General features: G+C 46.1%; 1 protein-coding gene across 2 annotated transcripts in view; it reads right to left on the bottom strand.

Annotated features, from left to right (window-relative positions):
• Window positions 1-20,807, bottom strand: part of PLD1 (phospholipase D1, phosphatidylcholine-specific) — a 43,365-nt gene that overhangs the window by 9,965 nt on the left and 12,593 nt on the right. The window contains exons 8-19 of one of the 2 annotated variants that reach the window (XM_009873355.1): window positions 20,547-20,699; window positions 19,669-19,818; window positions 18,310-18,393; window positions 16,461-16,542; window positions 13,256-13,366; window positions 11,699-11,909; window positions 10,829-11,038; window positions 9,811-9,924; window positions 7,677-7,805; window positions 7,223-7,341; window positions 6,952-7,065; window positions 639-749 (exon numbers count right to left, since the gene is read on the bottom strand). In XM_009873355.1, coding sequence (XP_009871657.1) covers window positions 639-749; window positions 6,952-7,065; window positions 7,223-7,341; window positions 7,677-7,805; window positions 9,811-9,924; window positions 10,829-11,038; window positions 11,699-11,909; window positions 13,256-13,366; window positions 16,461-16,542; window positions 18,310-18,393; window positions 19,669-19,818; window positions 20,547-20,699 — 1,588 coding nt within the window. The remainder of the gene's footprint in view (window positions 1-638; window positions 750-6,951; window positions 7,066-7,222; window positions 7,342-7,676; window positions 7,806-9,810; window positions 9,925-10,828; window positions 11,039-11,698; window positions 11,910-13,255; window positions 13,367-16,460; window positions 16,543-18,309; window positions 18,394-19,668; window positions 19,819-20,546; window positions 20,700-20,807) is intronic. The other variant, XM_009873362.1, reaches the window with a different exon arrangement.

Genomic DNA, 20,807 nt, shown 5'->3' with positions numbered 1-20,807 from the left:
AAAAGAATAAACATCTCAATTCAGCGAGAGTCTCTGGCATAGGAGACTCGGGCAGCTCCAGGCTGTACAGATGTGAGCCCAGCTCCAAGTGGGAGGTTCAGGCGCGCACAGAGGACACCGAAAAGCCACGGAGGGGTCAGGAAGGCTATTGCACAGGCCATGCAAGTTGCTGGCAATTTTGCAAAGAGGCTCACAGAGGAGAGGTCTGCTTTTGCGGTCAGAAGGCTGTCAGCCTGAAGTCAGCAGAAACAGCCCCAGGAATTCTGTATTAATATCCATACAATGATCCTTTTTGGTTCCTTCCAACCTGACGTATTCTATCATGCGTATCTAAACTCATAAAAAAATGAAGACCAGACCTCCAGAAGAAGAATTACCCTCCTGATGAGCCATGTCCAGAGCACCAGGACCCTCATGCTTTCCCTCATAGCCACTCACTTCTATATATATGTAGTGCTTGCTGTTTTCTATCACGCTGATGTAGGCGTTGTGGATGGTCCTTCCAACCTGACGTATTCTATCATGCGTATCTAAACTCATAAAAAAATGAAGACCAGACCTCCAGAAGAAGAATTACCCTCCTGATGAGCCATGTCCAGAGCACCAGGACCCTCATGCTTTCCCTCATAGCCACTCACTTCTATATATATGTAGTGCTTGCTGTTTTCTATCACGCTGATGTAGGCGTTGTGGATGGACTCCTCGTGGTATTTAATGCCGGCCGACCAGTCAGCAGCAGAACGGAGCACCTGGAAAGCAAGAGATTAACACCTTCAGCTCCCTCCCTTCCAGGGTGGCACAGCATCACAGCTGAATCATTTAAAAGGCAACACTCTTCCCCAGCAGTGTTTGCTTGTCAGAATTTCACTAAGTAAGTTAATATGTGCAACATTCACCGTTTATGCTGCATTTGTACTACAGAGAAAGGATGCTCAAATATAGTATTAAGGCTTAACAATGTTTTAAGTAGAAACGTTAAGTGCCTTGTCCTGTTGCTGTGGTGTCCTGCCCCGTCCTGTTCTCGCCCACCTGAGCAACCATAGTTTGTCATATAAGCAGCACAGAATTCCCATTCTTGCTTAAGGTCTTATGATAAATTACTTTTAAAACAATGTAAATTTCCAAGCTTTAGGGGTGCACATCCAACGAGTGATCTCCTCTCTATCGATATTTAAAGCTGGTCCCCAGCTGGGGCAATGTGTTCTTCCCACAATCAGACAGTACGTAATGACAGTCAGTCTGTTAACACAGGCCACGGCTTTGCTCTGAGCACTCAAAGTCATTTATTTCTCCCCCTAAATCATTGCACAAGCCAGCCCATGTGTGACAACACCACTTTTGTAACTCATAGCAGCGCAGCTGCCCACACATTTATTAATTTTTACTGGAAATCCACTTTTTAAAGTAGATACCACGAGATCCCCAGGGCACGTTCTCCCCCTGCAGTTCTTGTGCAAGAGCGCCAAACCCATGTGAGAAACAACCTTTGTTCCTGCTCTCGGCCAGGCTGAGCGAGCCCCCCAGCAGACAGACAGCTCCCCGTCCCAGATGGCCAGAGACGCTGCAGCATCTCCAGCCCCTGCGCTTTGAGTCAAGAAGCGACTGTGCTCTGCCCTGAGCAACGTTTTCTGAGATGGAAATGTAGTTTTTAATTAAGTGTTGGTACGTGCTCAGGGGAAATAATTACTCGTGATTAGCCTCTGTCTTTAAACATTGTCAAGACAAAAACATTGAAACAATATTCTCAGAATCCCTCAAGCAGCCATTATACCAGCACTCGGGGTCAGTCACACACACGGCAAGATTCAAACCCTCAGGATCTGTGAAACGTGTGTGTCAATACATGCAAAATCCCAACCACTTTCAGGGCTCAACAACAATTTTCCCCAGAAAACTCTCCTGGGGATTTCTTTTAATCCTCTTTGTCCAGCTTCTGCTTTGCTCCATGCTACTCTCCCCGTTCCCCTGACACCCTGCCCTGAGCTCTGCTGTCATACTTTTGTCACCATCTGCCATCAAAGCAGGCCATAACACGGCTCAGGCTAATTATTTACCAGTAGTGTACCAGTAGATAAAGATTTGGCCCTTTGGCCCAGGTGCTGCATGTCTGAACCACAGAATCATAGAATGGTTCAAGCTGGATGGGACCTTAAAGATCTCCTGCTTCCACCCTCTCACCATGGGCAGGGACACCTCCCACTAGACCAGGCTGTTCAAAGCCCCAGTGAAGCAAATCCTCTCACCTCCAGAGCGTCCCTGGAGGTGGCTCTGAGGGGTGATTCCTGAGCTAATTCCTTCCCCTGGACAGAAGGAGTTTTCTCCCACAGGTGACTGAAAAACAGATCCTGCAACTCTCCTGCTGGGCTGCTCTCTTGGCCAACAGGAGGGAGCACACTGCAGCTGAACGTCGCAGTCACAGGTGCCTGAGCAAGGCAGTCAGCCTGAAGGCAAGGGCTATCACAGTTTTTGCTGGTCCCAAAAAGCTGCCCTTCACTTTTGGACACCTCCAAAAGTCCATGCTGCTCATGCACGTGGGGTTTTAATTGCCGATTTGGTTTGCAAAGCCAACACTGTGTGCCCACACACACTCCAGCTTGTGCACTGCTGAAACCTTGCTGAGCACCGCAGCAGAGAGAGCTCCCAAACAGAATTCTACCTTTTGCATTAGTAAGGACAGAAAAACAGCTTTTCTGGGTAGAAACAAGGCCAATTCTTCTGTACACTCAGCTTAGGCTGCAGTCTGGGCAGGACCTCACAGCACTTCCACCTTCATCAGCACAGCCAGCAGTGAGCGGCCACGCTGGCCCTTCCCTGCATTTTGTCCCACAGCAGGGAAAACCTGGGGCCACAAAGTATGTCCCAGTGCGCTGAGGACTTCCAGCTAATGCAGTCTCGAGTTGCACTTAGAAAGCTGCAGATTGTAGTTTCCTAGTGTACAAAGTACTGATTTTTTTTTTTTTCCCCTCGTGCTAGTTAACTTAGTCCACGCTCCAAAGATCGACCTCACTTTGCAAGAGGAGCTGCTGAGCCCCGTACTGAACAAAATCCCAAACACTCATTTCCAGCAGCAACAGCTGAAACTGCTGGGGACAAGGAATAAATGTTCTTTTCTGAACTGAGAGCTTGATAGCACCAAAGCCCCTTGGCATTGAAAGATAACTTGACTGCCAAGAGATGAGTTTATTCCAAACCAAAGATGCCAAATGAGGCATCAGAATCATCACTCAGGACCATCTCTTTCTAGCACATCACCCACTTGCTCTTCCCTGCTTTCCTCTTCACCTCTCCACACACCAGCACGCCAGCAAACTCCACACACCAGGCTGCCCACGGTTATGGGACCAGCAGCCCTCTGCCCTCACCTCAGAACAATGTGCCATGGCTCATCCTGAAAAGCTGGCTCAGCATCATCCAAAAAGCTGACATCAGGTAAAACCTCAAATCCACGTGCGGAGGGAAGAAGTGTCAAAAGACGCTGGCTGGGGTAGCAGAGGGGTGCAAGGTGTTCCAGCTTGGAACCTCTTCAAAGTAAAGTAATTTCTAATCTGGATCACTTCAGTGACCAGCACGGATCACGGTGCAGCTCCACAGCCACAGCAGCAGGTGAGGAGGTGGCAGGATAAGGCCGCCAACACTGGTGGCTCTACAGCCACCACCAACATCTCATGGATGCAGCAAAGCTGTGGCTTTGGCCTTCAAAGACAAATGCACTCCTTGAAGTTTCCTATATGGGCCTTCCCTTACCACTGATGTTTCATCTCGCACTTCTGGACATCTTGCCTTCCCTATCAAGGTATGTGAAGAGAGCTGCTTCCAACCCAACCTATTTTCCTTCCTATGCTCCTTCCTCTCCCTCAAGCCTCTCAATAGCAGCACTGAGTGCCAGGCCAGGCTTGTTATCCCTTTAACTTCTTCAACCAATAAAACAGTAATAAATTTGATGTGTGCTGTGGTCTAGTCCATAAATCCTGAACAATGCAAGCGCTCACACAGACTTCAAAGAGGTAAGGGCATTAGCAACTGCCAGAACATTAAATTTTCATTGTATTTGCATCAGGAACTGGATATTGCCTCACCACATCACGCAGCACTGGCTTTGGCTGATAACTGCAAACTCTGGAATGGAAATAGAGAGATGGAAAAAAAACTGGCATTGCCTTTGGCTCTTCGACTCTTGGAAAAAAATCAACGTGCAATCACATTGCTCTTGTGAGCAAAGCCCAGAAGTTCAAACGAAAGAGGATGAGAGACCATTCCTGACTAACCCATGGAGCTGACAGGCTCCTTCCTTCCTAGCCTGCACCTCCACACTGTCTCCCATGCATGCTGCCTTCATCCTCCCTGCCCAAGGGAAAGCCCCTGTCAGTGCCGCTCCTGCCATCCCCACCCTCATGGAAACACTTTCCTGCTCCTCTCCTCTGACAAAGGAGAGAAAAAGCAGACGGTACAATGGGGTCAAAATCGGCTGCTGACAGGTCAGCGGCTCGGGCTTGCAGCGGGATTGCAATCCCCACAGATCCTTTGTGTCTTCCCTTCCTCTGATCCGCCCACAATTGAAGACAGATTTGCAAACAAGCTCACAAACAAGAAAACCAGCAGCCAGACTTTCTTCAATCACCCCACAGCCAAGGGCAGTCGCTGGATGCTGGATCTTACCTCGAGGCAGTAACATCTGCCTGTACAGTCCCTACACAGCACCAAAACAGGGATAACATGGGTTTGGCTGGTCAAAAGGACAATATTATTGCTCTGGATTTCTCTGGATAAACAAGTTGACAAAAGATTTTAGGATATCTGCTTATTTCTGTGCTGGACTGTACCACTGAAACGAGACATGAGCACTTGCAGCCCTCTAGTCTGAAACTAATGTATTGGAAAGGCAAGACGCTGGTATTTCTGTGACTGCAGGGAAGAAGCCACAGAGGGACACCCCAATGTACATCCCAGGAGCTCCAGAAAAAGGCAATCAGGAGGAGGTGAGCTTCACATCCAGGCTGCAGGTGTCCTTACCTCCTGCAGCAGCCAAATCTGAAACCTTCATCAGGGAGAGCCAAATCTGCTCACTGACCCACCACGGGGACTTCAGGGATGCTCAGGGAACTGTGGTCATCCAGGGATCAGTGAAAACTAGGCCAGTGTGAGCATTACAGAGGAGACAGCCAAAATTACAGTAAGCACCTGCAAAGCTATCTCTTGGAGCTGAAGGAGATCATCTAGAGACCATAACCCAGCTGCAAGCAGGCCAGAGCCAAGGGACCTGCACCCTCACTGCTTTCACTGCGCTTTGTGCTGCCAGCACTCTTCCCCCTCAGTCTTCCCTCATACCAGGAAGGCTGGTACATGGCAGGACAACATGTTTTCAGCCTAATATCATACAGTTTTATTTATCCAGCTAAATGTAGGGTTGGTCTACCCTGACAGGTCTCTAAAAGCTGCAATTTGACATAAATTAGAAATGAGCAAGGCAGTTTCAAATGAATAATTTACAAGACGAACCTGCTCTCTCTTCCCACTGTTTATGGCATCGCTGAGAACAGCTCCTCATTTCCTGGAATGTATCAGTTATTTGCAATGCCCCAACAACATCGTGACGAGGCTGGTTTTGAAACAGCTCACCCGCCAGTCAGCACTGAGCAGTCACCACCCGAGCTCCATTCTCCTCTCCCACAGGCTGATGCCCTGAGCCAGCAGCTCTGCGGCACGGACCGAAGGAAAGCTGGACCTAGACTGTGCTCAGTTTAGTTTCTCCTTTGGGAGCTGCTTCCAGTTGTGTAACTGGTAGAGCTTAATGTTTTGCTACAGCAAACCCCATGATTTTAAGAGTCGAGGCTCATTTTATGGTTAGAACGCCCTCAGGAGACACAAGCTCCCTCGCTTTTCCGAAAAAGTTGGTGTCACGCACACAGCTGGGGAGGCATTTAAAGGCAGAGGGAAGCACGGTGATGCCTGAAGCAAGACAGTTTCTCAGCAAGCTGCGAGCGTTGTTTTGGAGGCTGATGTAAAACACCCCAGATGCAAGATCCCTGTGCTGGCCATCCCTCACGCTGTGCAGGGAGGAGCAGACAATGTCCTGGCAACCCACAGACCCAGATACTGTGTCTTGTTACACTGTGCTTCCCAAGCGTTCCTGTCATCTGGGTGGACCACTCCAAAGAGCAAAGGCATGCATTTTTCCTCCTTTGGGTCTGATTGCTCTTATTTCATACATCTGTCATCCACAGACGCACACAATTGTTTTGCTGCTTCAGCAGAACTATTTTGACTTTTTGTATTCTTCAACAAGTCCATGTTTCTGCTGGGTAGCAGTAGTATTCAATATAGGCACTCAATATAGCTAACAGGGTTTTAAATATAGGTATCTTGGCAATTATGACTGTGAGGATGATTGTCACAAACGAGACTGTGGGCTGACTGTGCAGAACTGCAGAGGACCCACAGGGCTGAGTGGCTGCATAATAAAAATGCAGATGAAGTTAAACGCAGAAAGCAACAGCCCCGAGACTCTACTTAACGCTGGGCTCTAGCTGACCACTACCTAAGTGAGGCATCGGGTCTGGTAAACCGCTCAAATACCTGAGATGAATATTCAATGGACAACTTCAACCCATCAGGCCTTCACAAAACATAAAACCTAAATGTTAGCCTTTAGAAGAGCAGTAGAAAACAAAACAGAAATTACGCACGTACACAAAGTCAGGAGTACTGCATACAGCTTGGTCCTCTTACTCCAAAGATGAAGGTGTAAATTGATGCACCTCTACTGAAAGAGCTGCATTGTTTTATTGTAACTGAGGATCTGACCATCTATGCCATGAGTTAAAATAAAGAACTGTTTTTCACTTTATAATTTCAAGTTCTGCAGAGGGTCTGTCAGGCATTAACACCACCTGCTGAGAAGATCAAAACCAAGCACTCTCAGGAGTAAGCGAGCAGCAGACCATCAACACCCACCTGGACTGTGGCATGAACAGCCTCGGGCACTTGATACTTCAACTCATTAGCAGTTTGTTGAGATTTTGGCAACAGGAATGGGTAGGACAGGGATCGGTATTTGGGCTTCATAATCTGCCCAGGGGAAAGAAGGAAAAAAAAAAATCCTTTAAGAGATTGCAGTGTAGTAGAACAACATAAAAAATATGAAATGCATGCCCAGAGAGGGCAGGTGGATGAGACAGAGGCTGTATTTGCTTCCATACCCCCAGCAGCGATGCCCACACCCCACCTTGGTGAAGTTCCAGCGCTGGATGAAGTGTCGGGCAACATCACGCGCCGCTCTGCCGTGCACCGCGGAGGAGATGTCGTGCCAGGGCATTCTCGGGGTGGTGTATCTGTCAATGAAGTCTGTGGGGCAGAAAAACACGTTTAGACAAAGAACATGAATGTGGAAAAGCACAGCATCCCTCTCCTCAAACTGAAGTCTTTGGGACATGACACCAAAGGCTGTGCAGATGAATTTAGACTTATCGTGCAGTCACCCGCAGTCCAAGTCCGTGGACCATAACAGCATAATTGGCCCTAGAACCTCTCAAAGGGAGTTTTGCTGCTTCTTCCTAGCAGCCAAACCAAAATAGGCTCATTATCTCTGGCTCAGAAAGAAAAAGTAAAGCTTGACACTGAAAAAATGCAGAAGAGGATCTGGAGGAACCTAACGACTTCCAGGGAACAAAGTCACTTACCAGCAAAAGGTTTGTCAAGTTGAACCCAGTCTTTAAAGACAAAGTTGCAATAGTCTTTTCCATGCCAGAATCTGGTTTCCCCAAGCAGCTCGCCAACACCCGTCTTCAAACTTCGGATGGATCCTTTATCTGTCACAAGCAAACAAGATAACAAAAACACATGCTCCAAATTCACAGCTGTCCATCACTCACTCACAGCCATGGAAAATCATTGGTGCGACTTGCCCATCCCAGTTGGCTGAAGCTGTTTTTTCCCCAGTCTTCCTGTTGCTTTCAAAGGATGCATATTAGTATTTTTCTCTTCCCTGTTTTAGTATTTATTATAAAAACAGTACAGCTAATACATAGGAGTCTGTTATGGATTTAAAAAAAAGCAGATGCTGAATTCTCCGTATGTTGTATTAAAAAACCCACTCTGTAATAATTTGTCTTTCCACAGTCCTGTGACACTCAAATATTACCATGCGGCAGTGCACCCTCAGCTGCGACTGACCTTAGTGGATATATGTACAGAAGCATCACATATATCATCCACTTAATGTATTTTGCAATACTAATGAACTAACTCCAACTTCTCTGCTAGAGGGTTTATTGTTTTGTCTCTAAGGCAGGGTGTATCTCCTCTAACAAATGCTAGTCTTTATTAACTAGAATGAGATTATTCAGCTGCTCATGTTCCCTCAGCAGGTATTGTGGTTTTTCTTTGTTTGATTTTGTTTTCCCAAGCAACCTTCTGATACAGTTTTTACATGTTAAACAAACGGATCCTGAATTCCAAATGGATGGCGATTAAAAACAGTCTGAAAAATGGATATTCCCTTGCACCAGGATTCCTTTTCTAGAGCACACATTTCAGGTGCAGAGTGAACTCTTCTTCCTCTCTCCTAGGAAAACCCAGGACACTCGTGTAGACCATCAAACCCTTGACTACCATCATTTCCTGACCCTGAGAGCACCCTTCATCTCCTGTATCAAATACCAGTGCGATAATTACACACTAAGAGCAGAAGCCTTCTCCTAACCCAACCGCATCACCAGGGAACCAGGAACCGCCCCCCTCCCCCCTGAATAAAATCAAAAAACCCCCACACCTTTCAACAGCCAACAAAATACACGTCAGCAGCGCAACAAGACCAGTTGACACGAAGCAAGCCCCTGGTGCATCGCTGTAAGCCCACCGAGCTGAGCCAAGCCATGCAGCAGGTGAGCACCACAGCTGCCTCAGGAAGCTTGAAGTTCTAGTGAGAGTCCAGGTGGAGCTGGAGAATTGCTGACTCAGCATGCTTGAATGGGACAACGGGGCATCCGGCCAAAACACCCTTCCTGTGCTGAGCTCTGATGCCTGCACACCGACTGGTGAGCGGGCACGAGGTAACCACAGGGGAGACTGCGTTTCATTTCCACGAAGCAAATGCATCACTTCCTCGTACCTGCCGCTATTTTGTAACCGGTGCTTTATAATTGGCAGTTAATGCCTTGGGGGAAGAGTTTGGCAAGAGGAAGATGTGAAAGAACTGCTCCTCAGAGAGGCATCTCAGTGGAGATACCATAATTAAAGAAGCCCTTTCAACATCAGTCCAGGGAGCAGAGCAGCTCAGGGCTCATAAATACCCAACTCCTCTGTCAATCAAGCACACTTTCATTGGTATTAATAAGGGGCAAAAGGGGGAGGAGGGGTAAGTCTTCAGCCAAACATAGGTCTGGCAGCAGCCACTTCGCTGTCTCCTCTCTCTATGTGCACTTGTCTTCTTGAATTAGGTTTATTTTAAAATATTCAATGCAGAAATTCCCAATTCCAGTAACAAGCTCCTGCCTTTACAGGAAAAGAACTGCTGAAATCATTATATACCAGAATCAGAGCTATTTCCTCAATGGGTCCCTGCTGTCGTTATGCAATATTTTTGGTGTTTGATGTTTTGTTTGGTTTTTATTTTTTTTTATGCTGCGTTTTTTTTAAGCTTCCAGAGAAGGCTCTCCTGCCAGGATGTCTTCAGAGGGTGCTAAGGATGCTGGGAGAGCAACAAGCAGCGAAGGCTGATCCTGGCACCCAACCTAACTCTCACTACTGTTACAGTGCAAAAATAGCAGCAGCTAAAGCCTGAAGGGGTCTGCACCTCTGCCTTCCTCCACTTACCCTCCCGAGGCTCAGCGAGCCCCTGTTTGGATTCGGTGTGGTGATGGAACATTTTCAGATGGGGCTTTAAACTCTGGATTATATTCGTCTGACTTCTAGTGGGGTTACAGTAACCTGCAGAAAGTCAAGATGCTCTAATTCATGGCAAGACCACACGCCCACTTCTGCTACGCTGGTGCCTGATCCTGTCTGAAGACACCTTGCATGACAGGGGCTCAAACAAGACAACAATTTACTGAAGTTACAAGTGGCCAAAGGATCAAATTCATCTTAAACCAAACACATATTGATGCAGCAAGGCTGTGGCCACATCCTGAGGTGACTGCAATCCATGCAAACGATGCTCCTCTGGCAGGAGTAAAGTCTGCAGGGAGTGATGGAAACACAAATAAGTTCCCATCGTCAGCAATATACACCTTCAGGAGCTCAGGACTTCAGGAACAGAATTCAGAAAGGATTCCATGCTAGAACAAATGTCAAGGCAATCATTGTAATTTTAGCTTTGAAGATATTTTTCATGTGGGGAAATAAAAGGTGCATTCAAATATTCAACTGTTGAATAGCCTCTCCTCTCTAGAAAGTAGGTAAATGGGAATATTTAAGTGAACTGATCTATACCTAGGTAACACTAGCCTATGAGAGGGGATAATCACATTCAGAAACTGTTAGAATAAACATAAGTTGAAAAATGAAAGATTCAGTCCTCCCTTGCAGGAACAAAACATTTCCAACCATATAAACATTAGGTATCACATACACTGTGTCGCATCATCTGACGACTCATGACAATTGCTAATTAACTAAATGCAAATCCCCTTACAATTTTTCTTGCATATTTTGCAAGGTTACAAATGTACATATTGGCTACATAGTTATTCTGATAGTCAAGAAATTAATCAACTTCCCTTCCTTACAAAGAACACATTACCCTAGAAATTATGTGAATCTGCACGTACACCCACCCACCCACCTCCACGCATGCTTTATATACGTTGTTTGGCTGAAAAACGTTACTTACTTGATTCACTGTCTATGCTGCTGACGCTGTCAGCATGGTGCATGCCGTGTTTATGGAGATGCTTGTAAATACTGAACCTTGAAAACTTTTTGGGTTTTCCTACTCCTTTCATTTTTGATACATCTGGGGCATCATCAGCATTTCTCTGGAACAAGGGGCTTTCTGGGGACGGAGCTTGAGACTGCAGTGGGACAAGTTCAGACGACTCCGCTGCAGACTTAAAAGACACAGGACGTTGCTGCAGGTGACGTACGGGCAGGCTCCCCTCTAATTACAGGTTATCACGCATATCGGAGCTCAAACAACTACAAGCTAAATGTTGCTGTGTGACAAAGCCACACTTCGGTGGGAACTAGGAATTCTTTTGAGGGAGAGAGTCTGTACTGAGGAGGCACTTGACAGGAAAACTCAGTAATACTAGAATTATTTGATTACATAAATTTACTCTGGATTTTTACTGCTCTTGAGATTCTCATCAATCTCAAACATGCTAAATTTTTAGAAGTATGTTTTTGCACAGAAACCCAGGTGAGCAGAAAGCTCAGCTAGCAAAGCACCTGACTATCCAGAAGTCTGGAGCATGCTGCAAATATGTATTGTGCCTTTCTAGCTACGTTTTATTAAAAACGTACCCTTCCGAATTGTGACTGCTGCTCCAAGGATCAGGGGAAACCCATCCGCCTATCTCTCTGCCCTAGCAAGAGCTGGTTAGGATTTACCCCTAAACAGCCATTCGATGCTCAGACACTTCCCCCTTCTCATTACTTCCTAAACCCACCCCTACACTTAGAAGAGGACACAGCTTGTTCATCCCCACCACAAAAGTGACACACAGATGTTGAACGCGGCCACCAGCTGGAGCGAGCTCACTTACTGCCAGGTTGATCGACGACACCGACTTCACTGCTGCCATCCGTTTCACGCTGCCCACGTCAGTGAGGCGATGCTCGTCGTCATCCCACCTGCCATACGCCAAGTCGATGCCGCCCACAAATGCCACGGACTGGTCGACGATGACAAGCTTCTCGTGGTGGGCCCAGAGGTACACAGAGGAGGACACATGGTCTGGGTGTCTCATCACCTGGGGGAAAAACCAGCACTCAAGCTCAACGTCACTGTCCAGTTTACATCCCTCCAGGCAGAGAGCTGCTCAGCTTTTTTTTTTTTAATACCTGCTCAGGATGATGGGGAAATGCTGGAGTTTTTAGAAGATGCCTCCAAAAAATTGATGCAATTCTTGAGGCTACATGGCCTCCCCAAGTTTGGCCTTTTTGGCGGGCAGGTGCTTCCCCACAACGTGGGTATCACCAAGCAGCAATAGTTAGCAACGCTGGGATAGGTCACACTTACAACAACAGTGTTCGTAAGAGGACCAGAGTCAAGGAAACTGTTCCAACAAATAAAACCATGCTTTCAGCAGAGCTATAATAGCTGAGCTTTCAAACACAGAGCCTGATCTAGAAGAAAACAACATATTGGTGATCTGACTCACTTCTTTGGTTATTGCTGCTACATAAGCAAAAAGAAGAGTTGGCTGGTTTTCTCCTCCATTTAAAATAAACAAATGTCACACAACTTGCTGATGAGATGCTTTTTGACACATGTTTACGGCAAAGTAATTTCTATATCTAAGCATACAGTACATAGTTTTATTTTTTAATTTTAGAGGAGAGCCATTGGACCAGCGTCCTGGAGAAAAAGCTACAGAATCTCACCTGACTACTTCCAAAACATGTTACACAGCTAGCATGTATCTTCTGGTTACACCTGCCAGTCTTGCTGCAAAGGTGATGGTTAATGGATGCTTCCCTTCACTGTGACAACCGGTCAAGTGACTGTAAATATTATTCTAGAAGTTCAAGTGACTGCAAATATTATTCTAGAAGTTTGTTTGTCACCGTCATGCATAATATATATCTTATTGCTCATTAAAATACACGTTTCTAATCTGAAGAGACTGGATCTAGCCTTATGTACTAGTTGGTGTGCCACAACCCATTTTCTGTTCGGTGGCAGAACAGCAGCGGAACAGCACAGGATAGCACAATTGCTGCTCATTACGATGGGAATGTAAACATCCAGTGTTGGCTTTTGTCATCTACATATGAACAGAAATGCTGAAATGAGACAACATTCTCAAATTGTAATTTTCCATTTGACGTAACCTCTTTAACTTCTCACATGAAACACGTTCCTTGTGAATTAGATGAAGAGTTGCTTTGGCAAGTCTAAACCAAGCAATTTTACATTCAGTTACAATCTAAAGAAATGAAGTCTCCAGATATGGTAATCACTGTATGGGGGATTCTCATATTCTCAGCCTGTTCCCGTTGCAATGATGGGAATTGCTGTTCTTCCAGTTCACACCCAAATACACTGAGGTATCAAGAACAAATTATTGCAAATATCCTTCATAAGCACAATTACCTTAATGTTCGGATGGAGGTGCATGAGTGTCCTCTTGCTGTATTCACTGTTGATCCCCAGGGCAAGCTCCACCTCTTTGTACAGCATAACAAAAATTCTCACTCCTTGTTGCTGCCAGAAATAAAAAAAGAAACACACGATATGCAGGTATATTGATGGATAGAGTCCATTTCTGAAGTGAGGAAAAGCTAAGGGGCAGTAAAGCGTGTTGTGCCTGCAGAAAGAAATGCAGCCCAAGGTTAATTCTTGATTATGCTCTTTCCAGGTCCACTATGGTGACCCCACAGCATGCGAGCATCTGCACTGCTCGGGAGAGCTCTTCAGCTGCCAGAGCAGGGCTCAGGAATCGCATTCCTGTGTGAAGAGCTGAGCTACACCAAAGCCCATCAACAGGTCATTCTTACAGTAGCCCCTTTTAAACATCCTTCAATGTAAAATTTTGCAAACGTGATTCATTCCACACAATTGTTTTGCACACACCCACTGAGGTTCAGTTTTCTGCTGCTTTATGTTGCCCTGAGATGTGCCTACAGCTAAAAGCCTCTGCAGGACACCACCACCAGTGTTGTCAGATGGACACCTCTCTCCTAAAGGGCATGCAACCAACTCAACACCAAACAAGCTCTTTCTGCTGGTAGAGCTAAACAAGCTCCTGGAATACAATGAGCAATGCCCGAAGGATGGTGCTTTCTGTGACCAGAATGGTATCCACACGAGCATTTCAAAGGACACTTGTTAAAGCACTTTTCCAACTGCCAAGTGCTTCCCAAACCTTGGCAGATGCCGGTCACACACTGGGACACCTTCAGTTGCCATAAATCAGCACGGTTTAAAATCCTGCAGTGACGTTTGCCAGCTTAAATTTGGCAGCTCAATCTTCCACAGCCTTTTAAGTTTCTACTCCCACAAAGCTGCTACTGAGAGCTCAGGTAGTGTCCAAATTGTGGATAATATTCTGCTCTCCACTGCACCAAGTCCAAGGCAGCATCGTATGTACATACATGCAGGACAGCTGTACCCCTCTATCTAAACACCAGCTTACTGGCTGCTCTGTCAAGTCAAAAAAGTGTCACAAGTGAAAGAGCAGACAAGTATTTCCAGGAACTAACTTTAAAACACTCCTCACTCGTACAAAGTATTTATAGCCATAGGAAAAGCCATGTCAACATGACAAGCAAAAGTAAATTCTTCCATCCAGTGAGCATGCCCCATGGCCACGTATCATTTGTCAGAAAATTAGACTACTTCCAAATCAACAACAGTCAGACGCACAAAAAAAAATTATTTTTTTTTTCTAAGCACACAGAGGGGTGAGGACTGTGACAACTGGTTTGGAAGGAGAGGGAAGCGAAGACAACGTCAGCACATCCACCTGGACTGCTGCCCTTCTTCCACACCAAGATGTGAAGGGACTTCCCCAGCTGTGCTTCCCTTCCCAACTCACCACTCCCCCACGGGGCAAACTACCATTTCTAGCACCGGTGTTATCACGGCTTGGGTGAAGAGCTGAAGTACAGCCCATATTCACAAACACCTCACACTCAGCTTCTCTGTCTGCCTCGCTTGGCTCCAAGAAACATGTTCTCTATAGTCTGGATCCAGGTGTGTTATTGGAAAGCAGAGTACAACCGGCAACAAAATGAACTGTTTTCTGAGATGCAAACACTTAAAGAAAAGAGAAACGGAGCTAGTAGTTACAGTTGCTTGCTCATATGTCAAAGTGTGGCACGAAAAAGGAGAGCACGCAACCGCACACAGCTTTGCACGGGAATCTTGAGCAGGAACGCCAGGAAACGGACCAGATCAACAGAAGGTGCAAGCTTTTCTGTTCAGGAGAAACCGCAGAGAAGGAGAAATTAAAACAGAGAGGGGAAAAAAAAAAAAAAAGCCTTATTAAGTTTATACAAGCTTACTGAAGTTTATACAAGCTTACAGCTGCTTAGTGAACACGAGCGTTTATTAGCTTAGACAACACAGCAATGCAGATAGGAGTGCAAGTCTCTAAGCCATGCTTATCACCTCCTTGTAAACAAGCTGAACACCACAGTCCAGCTCTGAGCAACATGATGCTGCTTGTGTTTGTACACTCTTTTTTCATGCTTTGCTGAAGCCCCTTCCCAGCATCGCTTCTCCACAGTAATGCACCAGGACTCTCACAGAAGCCTCCTGAGAAGGGGCAGGCAGGGAGGACTGCCTCATCTTAGGGGCCACAAGATCCATGGAAGTACAGAAAAGGGTGGGTAGAAACAAAGAAAACCAGGAGACATACAGGTAGAAAGAGCCAGCTACCAATAAAATAAAGCCTTTTCTAATCATGTAAGTTATCCTTGGAAATAAAAATAATTAGAACACACAAACCTTTCAGGCCTTGGACTTTCTTACATGCCTCCCAAAAATTTATTATTAGTGATGGTAGCAGCTGTGAAAGAGCTAGGACAAGAAGAACTATGAGCAGCACAGCCCAGGTAGGATAAAGACAAGAAGGGCTGCACCAGGGCAGGGGGCTGGGGGGACACTAGGATGAATTTTAATGTCAATGGGCACTTCTTTAGTACAGCATAAAATGATGGATGAACAGCAAGAATACGAATTCTTCAGCGTCTAGTTGTACAAGGACCTATGCAATGTATCAAATACGGAAAGCCCGATGAAAAAGCTATCAAGAGATAGCATGAACCTCTGGATGTCACCAAGCAACTTTTTGCTAATGACATCTTGATTTTCTTGGCAGACTGACGGGACCTGTCACAGCTTCAGCTGAAAGCTGCATCACAGACACACAATGCAAGACCTGCACAACACAGTAACACACAAACCACCTACCAAGAGCCACCACAAAATGCTTGGTCTTTCCCACATCTCCAAATTACGAATGCCACAAGGAGAGCACTGGACAGCAACAGCTCTTTGACTCCACCAGGAACTGGGGTAGTCATAACACAAAGCTGAAGTGACCCACACCTGAGGACTCAAAGGGACAATCACAGGATCCACTCTCCTGCCTCTGAGCTCTTCCAAACCCAAACAGGGGGAGCAAATCAAAACACGTAGTTTTCAGAGGCCATCTGAAGTGAGGCTTGCCCAGCTTTACCTCTCACCCCCACTAAAATAAACGTGCAAAAGCTCCAGTCCCAGTATGACCCTGTAACTGGGTGGGCGCAGAGGGTTTTCTGCAGGGTGAAGGTTGAAGCTGGAGCTCACTTACTGCTTTCCGCTTGAGGATGCAGTCCAGCCGCCAGCGATTTCCTTCCACAACAGGTCGTTTCATGAAGATTTCAGGGCTCAGCCTAAGAAAATAAAGGGGTGGAAAAAAGACAGCCTAAGTAGCCTGCAAACAAAGCACTGGCCTAAATAATCAACTTAGGAAACACTGAAGTTTCTACTCTATTCTAAGTTTTTATAAAGTGAATGTGAAGGCTCATGTCTCAGAGTGATGCATTCTCCAACATCACACTCTTAGCTTTTTAATAATGAAACATTACAGAGGACAGGGGACATGTCCAGCGCATTCATCTTAGCATTCAACAGCCCACGAGGTCAAGTTTCACAGAGATGTATAAATGGGGAAACTTGGATTCTGTCCTTAAATGAAAGATGCAAAAGAAAATCTCAAGGTAGATCTGAAAGAAACTTGCAGATGTAATAAATAAGAGTGGGATTTCAGTTCTCCTGGTACTTCGGCTATCTGAGTGGCAGAGATCCGTGCTGAATTTTCCTTGCTGCCTAAAGAAAAATCAATATGATCTCTCAACAGGACATTTTATTGATTGATAGCTTTAAGGATTACAAGGAATAATTAAGCGATCTCATCCAACTCCTGCAAAGCAAAGTGACAGAATTTCATTCATTTACTTTTGTACTGAGCATAGGAACTCGTGCTTGGATAAAGCATATTGCTACATCCTAAAACCACACTTCTGACAACAGCCTTTTTACCTTAAACTCCCAGTTTCAGATAAGTTTTGGAATTCCAAGATACATTAACAATTGTTTGAATAATGCTTTAATAAGAGACAACTAGTCTGAAATGCAATGCTCTTGCATTGCTACCTGATGTTTCACATGGGGACTCATGGTTTACCTGTGGTCACACTAGGAACCAGATTTACCCCAGTAAATGCTAATGTCATATTCGGTTTTTCTCATAATAATTGCCACCTAAGAACTACTTCTCGCAATTCCTAGGGGCAGTGAGTTAGTAGCAATAAGTTCACTTTATAGATGAAGAAAGAGCAGCACAGAGATGTGGCTAAGGTTAAAGAGGACGTCTGAGCTGTGGCTCGGGAGCCTGCCCTACCATCTCATCCCCAAGGTCCAAGCTGACTCCGTCAGATTAACCTCCACAAAGACAAGGCACAGGCAGCCACAACTGGCATCCAGCCAAGAAAATCTGTCCCGAGTCTGTGAGAGCACCCTTTTTGTGCCTCAAACGGGAATCAGAGCACTGCATAAACATATTGAATTACTAGTTAAGAAGTGGGCAAATCCAGGTCCTTCAGCAGCCACACAGCTTCAGGAAGCGATGACAAACCCCCCTCTCTCCACTGTCTGGCCCATTTAAGAGCAGAGTAAAATTCCATACATCTCCTACCCCAAGACGCCCTCATCGCTGGCATGAGACTTGCCAAGACAGCGAGAAGGAGCAGAAAGGAAGATCCCATGCAGGATCCCATGGGAAGAGCACTGTCGGAGGTGTTTGAGCACCAGTGTTCCTTTCTGCACTGAAATACATTTGTTTCCCTTGGGTTTACAGCAATTTACACTCCTGCTGAGCACCTCAGGCCATAGCATTTGCAATTCAGGTGGTGCCTTCAAGCAATTTCAAGCCTGGCCTTGGAAGGAGGCAACCAAGCTGTTGATTTCAAGCATGCGCTTTTGCTGCCAACCCTCCTGAAAAGGCCTTTGAATACGACACAAGGAGATGTTTGGGTGTGCTGCCAAACCATCTGGCCACACGGCGAGCTGCCATACTGTAGGGCCTCCAAACAGTGCCGCGTTGTCGGGAACATCCCAAGAGACACGGCTGGTCAACACACAAATATGTAAGTACGAACCACCAATCTGTGATGAAAATTTCTTCCTTAGCGGCTTCCATGGCATTTGCAACATCTTCAAAGTACCCCTTGGCATTTACATACCTGCAAAAGCAAACACAGGACAGAGATTTAAGCTTCTTCCCCCTGCATTAAGCTGGAGGGCAACGGGTTTCTGCGTTAATGCCACGTACGTTCTCTTCTCAAAAGAATTTCAAGAACTAGGACAACACGCAGGGAGGATTTCATGCTGCTCTTAGAAGCTTAATGAAACAGTACAATAAGAGGTTATGAAGTGACACTTGGTACTTCGGTCAACCGCACACAGTATTCTTGGCTTTTGCTTGACGTGTGAGCTAGGTTTGGCTCTCAGGAAAGGATGGCGGGGTGATGTTTGCCTTGATTTATGGAAACTGTTTGGACAGAGGTTGCTACAAGGCAGAAGCTGCAGTGAGTGCACCGCAAGAGCTTGCTTCCTGCTAGAATCAATTTTTTAAGGTGCTTCTGGGAATGGCTTAGTGCTATCAGGGACAGAAGGATTTCTCGTGGGACTTCTGTGAGCATAAACCCCAGTCACCCTTAGACTACACCCAAATTTGCATTTGCTAATTCTCTTTCATTGGAAAGCCAGTCACCAAGGCCTGAATCTGATGCTGCTCCTCAATCCCATGAGTGACATTTGCATCTGAACACATCCGTGGTGCCTGGAAGGGCAACACTGCCTTACAGAATGAGAATGAGCCTTGCAAAAGTGGGGAACAGGACATACCTTGTATTTCAGAACATGAAGGACCAGACCAGACCACCAGTTGGTCACATAGAAACATGGGCAGGACAGGCTGCAGCACAGCTGCTTTGTTTGGGAGGGCGCTATGGAGAAGGGAATAGCCAGAAGCAGATGTTTTCAGTAGCATCTGCATTACAGTAGGCTTCCAGCCCAATGCCCAAAGACCCCAAGACTTAGGAAACAGCATTTCCAGAATCAGAAACTGGGATAAAATTGAAGGCAGGAACATCTTAATAATAGAGCAGGTCTGGTTTTGCCTCATAAGCACCCTGCCAATTATATCTGCATCCAAATGCCACTTTTATCATTATGATAATAAATACTCATGTTCAAATACTACTAACTGTGATGGAAAGCTGTAGCAGGATCAAATCACTCCTGTCACCAGCGTCACTATTCCATTCCTGGTGAAGAAAGCCTTATTTTTTTTTTTTTTGTACTTTGTCTAATCATCGTCAGTCCCTACAGCTAACGAACGCTACCAGCTCTACCCACAAGAGCCAGGGTAATGCAGGCAGCCGTGTGCTGTGGCCGCTGCAGGTCATGGCACCCAGGTCACCATGCATCGGTCGCGGCCCCGCCGCAGTGCTCACCACTTGGCCAGCGTGTTCTCCTGCACGGCGGCGTAGGAGCCAAAGCGGTGCTCGGTGAGGAAGTCCTTGCCGTGTTTCCGAATGAACTCGTCGATGCCCTGCCTCCACCACTGGGCATGTCTGTAGCTGTTACACTTCAAAATCAGCGACCTGTAAAACAGACAACGCGTGGGGCAGGATGCTGAAGCCACGTGTATTCAATCGGGCAGCTCCTCACTCTCCATGCAAGTCAATAGATGCACCTTTATCAGTCATATTTTACTGAAGCAAGCAGCGAGGACTTAGCCTGGTTGTTTTGTTCGCCAACAAATACATCAGCACTGAGCTGCTCTGAGTGACTATCAGAGCATTAAATGAAACACTCCAGATTTCAATTAATAGCATCAGCTTAACTTGGAGGAGAATTGAACCTAGCTAACATTTTCATTTTTAAAAGACATATTTATACTGCGCTACCATGAAAATATTAAATACCTCTTTAGCCCAGCCAGCATGTCTCCCGGGTAATACATTAGTTGGGATGTAGAAGAACATGGTCCTGTTTGCAGCATGAAGAAATAAAGTGTCTGGAAAACTACCATAAGCAATTGCTGCAACTCAACGTGCACCATGCCCCCCAGGCCCGAGCAACAAACCCCAGGATGGACAAACAGCAGGTGAGGCTCCAAATGCCTCATTAAGACATGGGAAATCATCAGCAGGACAGACCAAATCCCCAGCAGGCATAAACCCCGCAGCAGCCACCCAGGCTGAGCCCAGTGGGAAGCTGAGCTGCACCACCTCAGCCCAGTGCCTTGTGAACCCCTCCTGCAGAGGAGCATCGATTCTTCCTTAGGAAAACAAAAGCAAACTAAAAAAAAAAAATCTGTATTTCTCACCTAGAGAGATTGTCGATCTGCAACCCGTATTTAGTTTCCGTTTCTTTCCGGCCTATCTTAATGTTGAATTCCTTGTCTACCAACAGGACAAAGGCAATGGCCCCCGAGTCCGGCTTCATGTACAGCAGGAAAGAGTCCTTCACCACCAGCCACCTGTACAGGAACAGCAACCAGGGAACAGGAGTTCAGCCATACCAACACATGGGTCATAAATAAAGTTAATAAAATGGAAAAGTGTTTCCTTCAAAACAAGTGCAAATC

The sequence above is a fragment of the Apaloderma vittatum genome, unplaced genomic scaffold, assembly GCF_000703405.1.
Source record: "Apaloderma vittatum isolate BGI_N311 unplaced genomic scaffold, ASM70340v1 scaffold6280, whole genome shotgun sequence".
Classification (NCBI taxonomy): domain Eukaryota; kingdom Metazoa; phylum Chordata; class Aves; order Trogoniformes; family Trogonidae; genus Apaloderma; species Apaloderma vittatum.
Note: the sequence above shows the minus strand (reverse complement) of the source record. Positions and strands in the feature narration are given on the sequence as shown.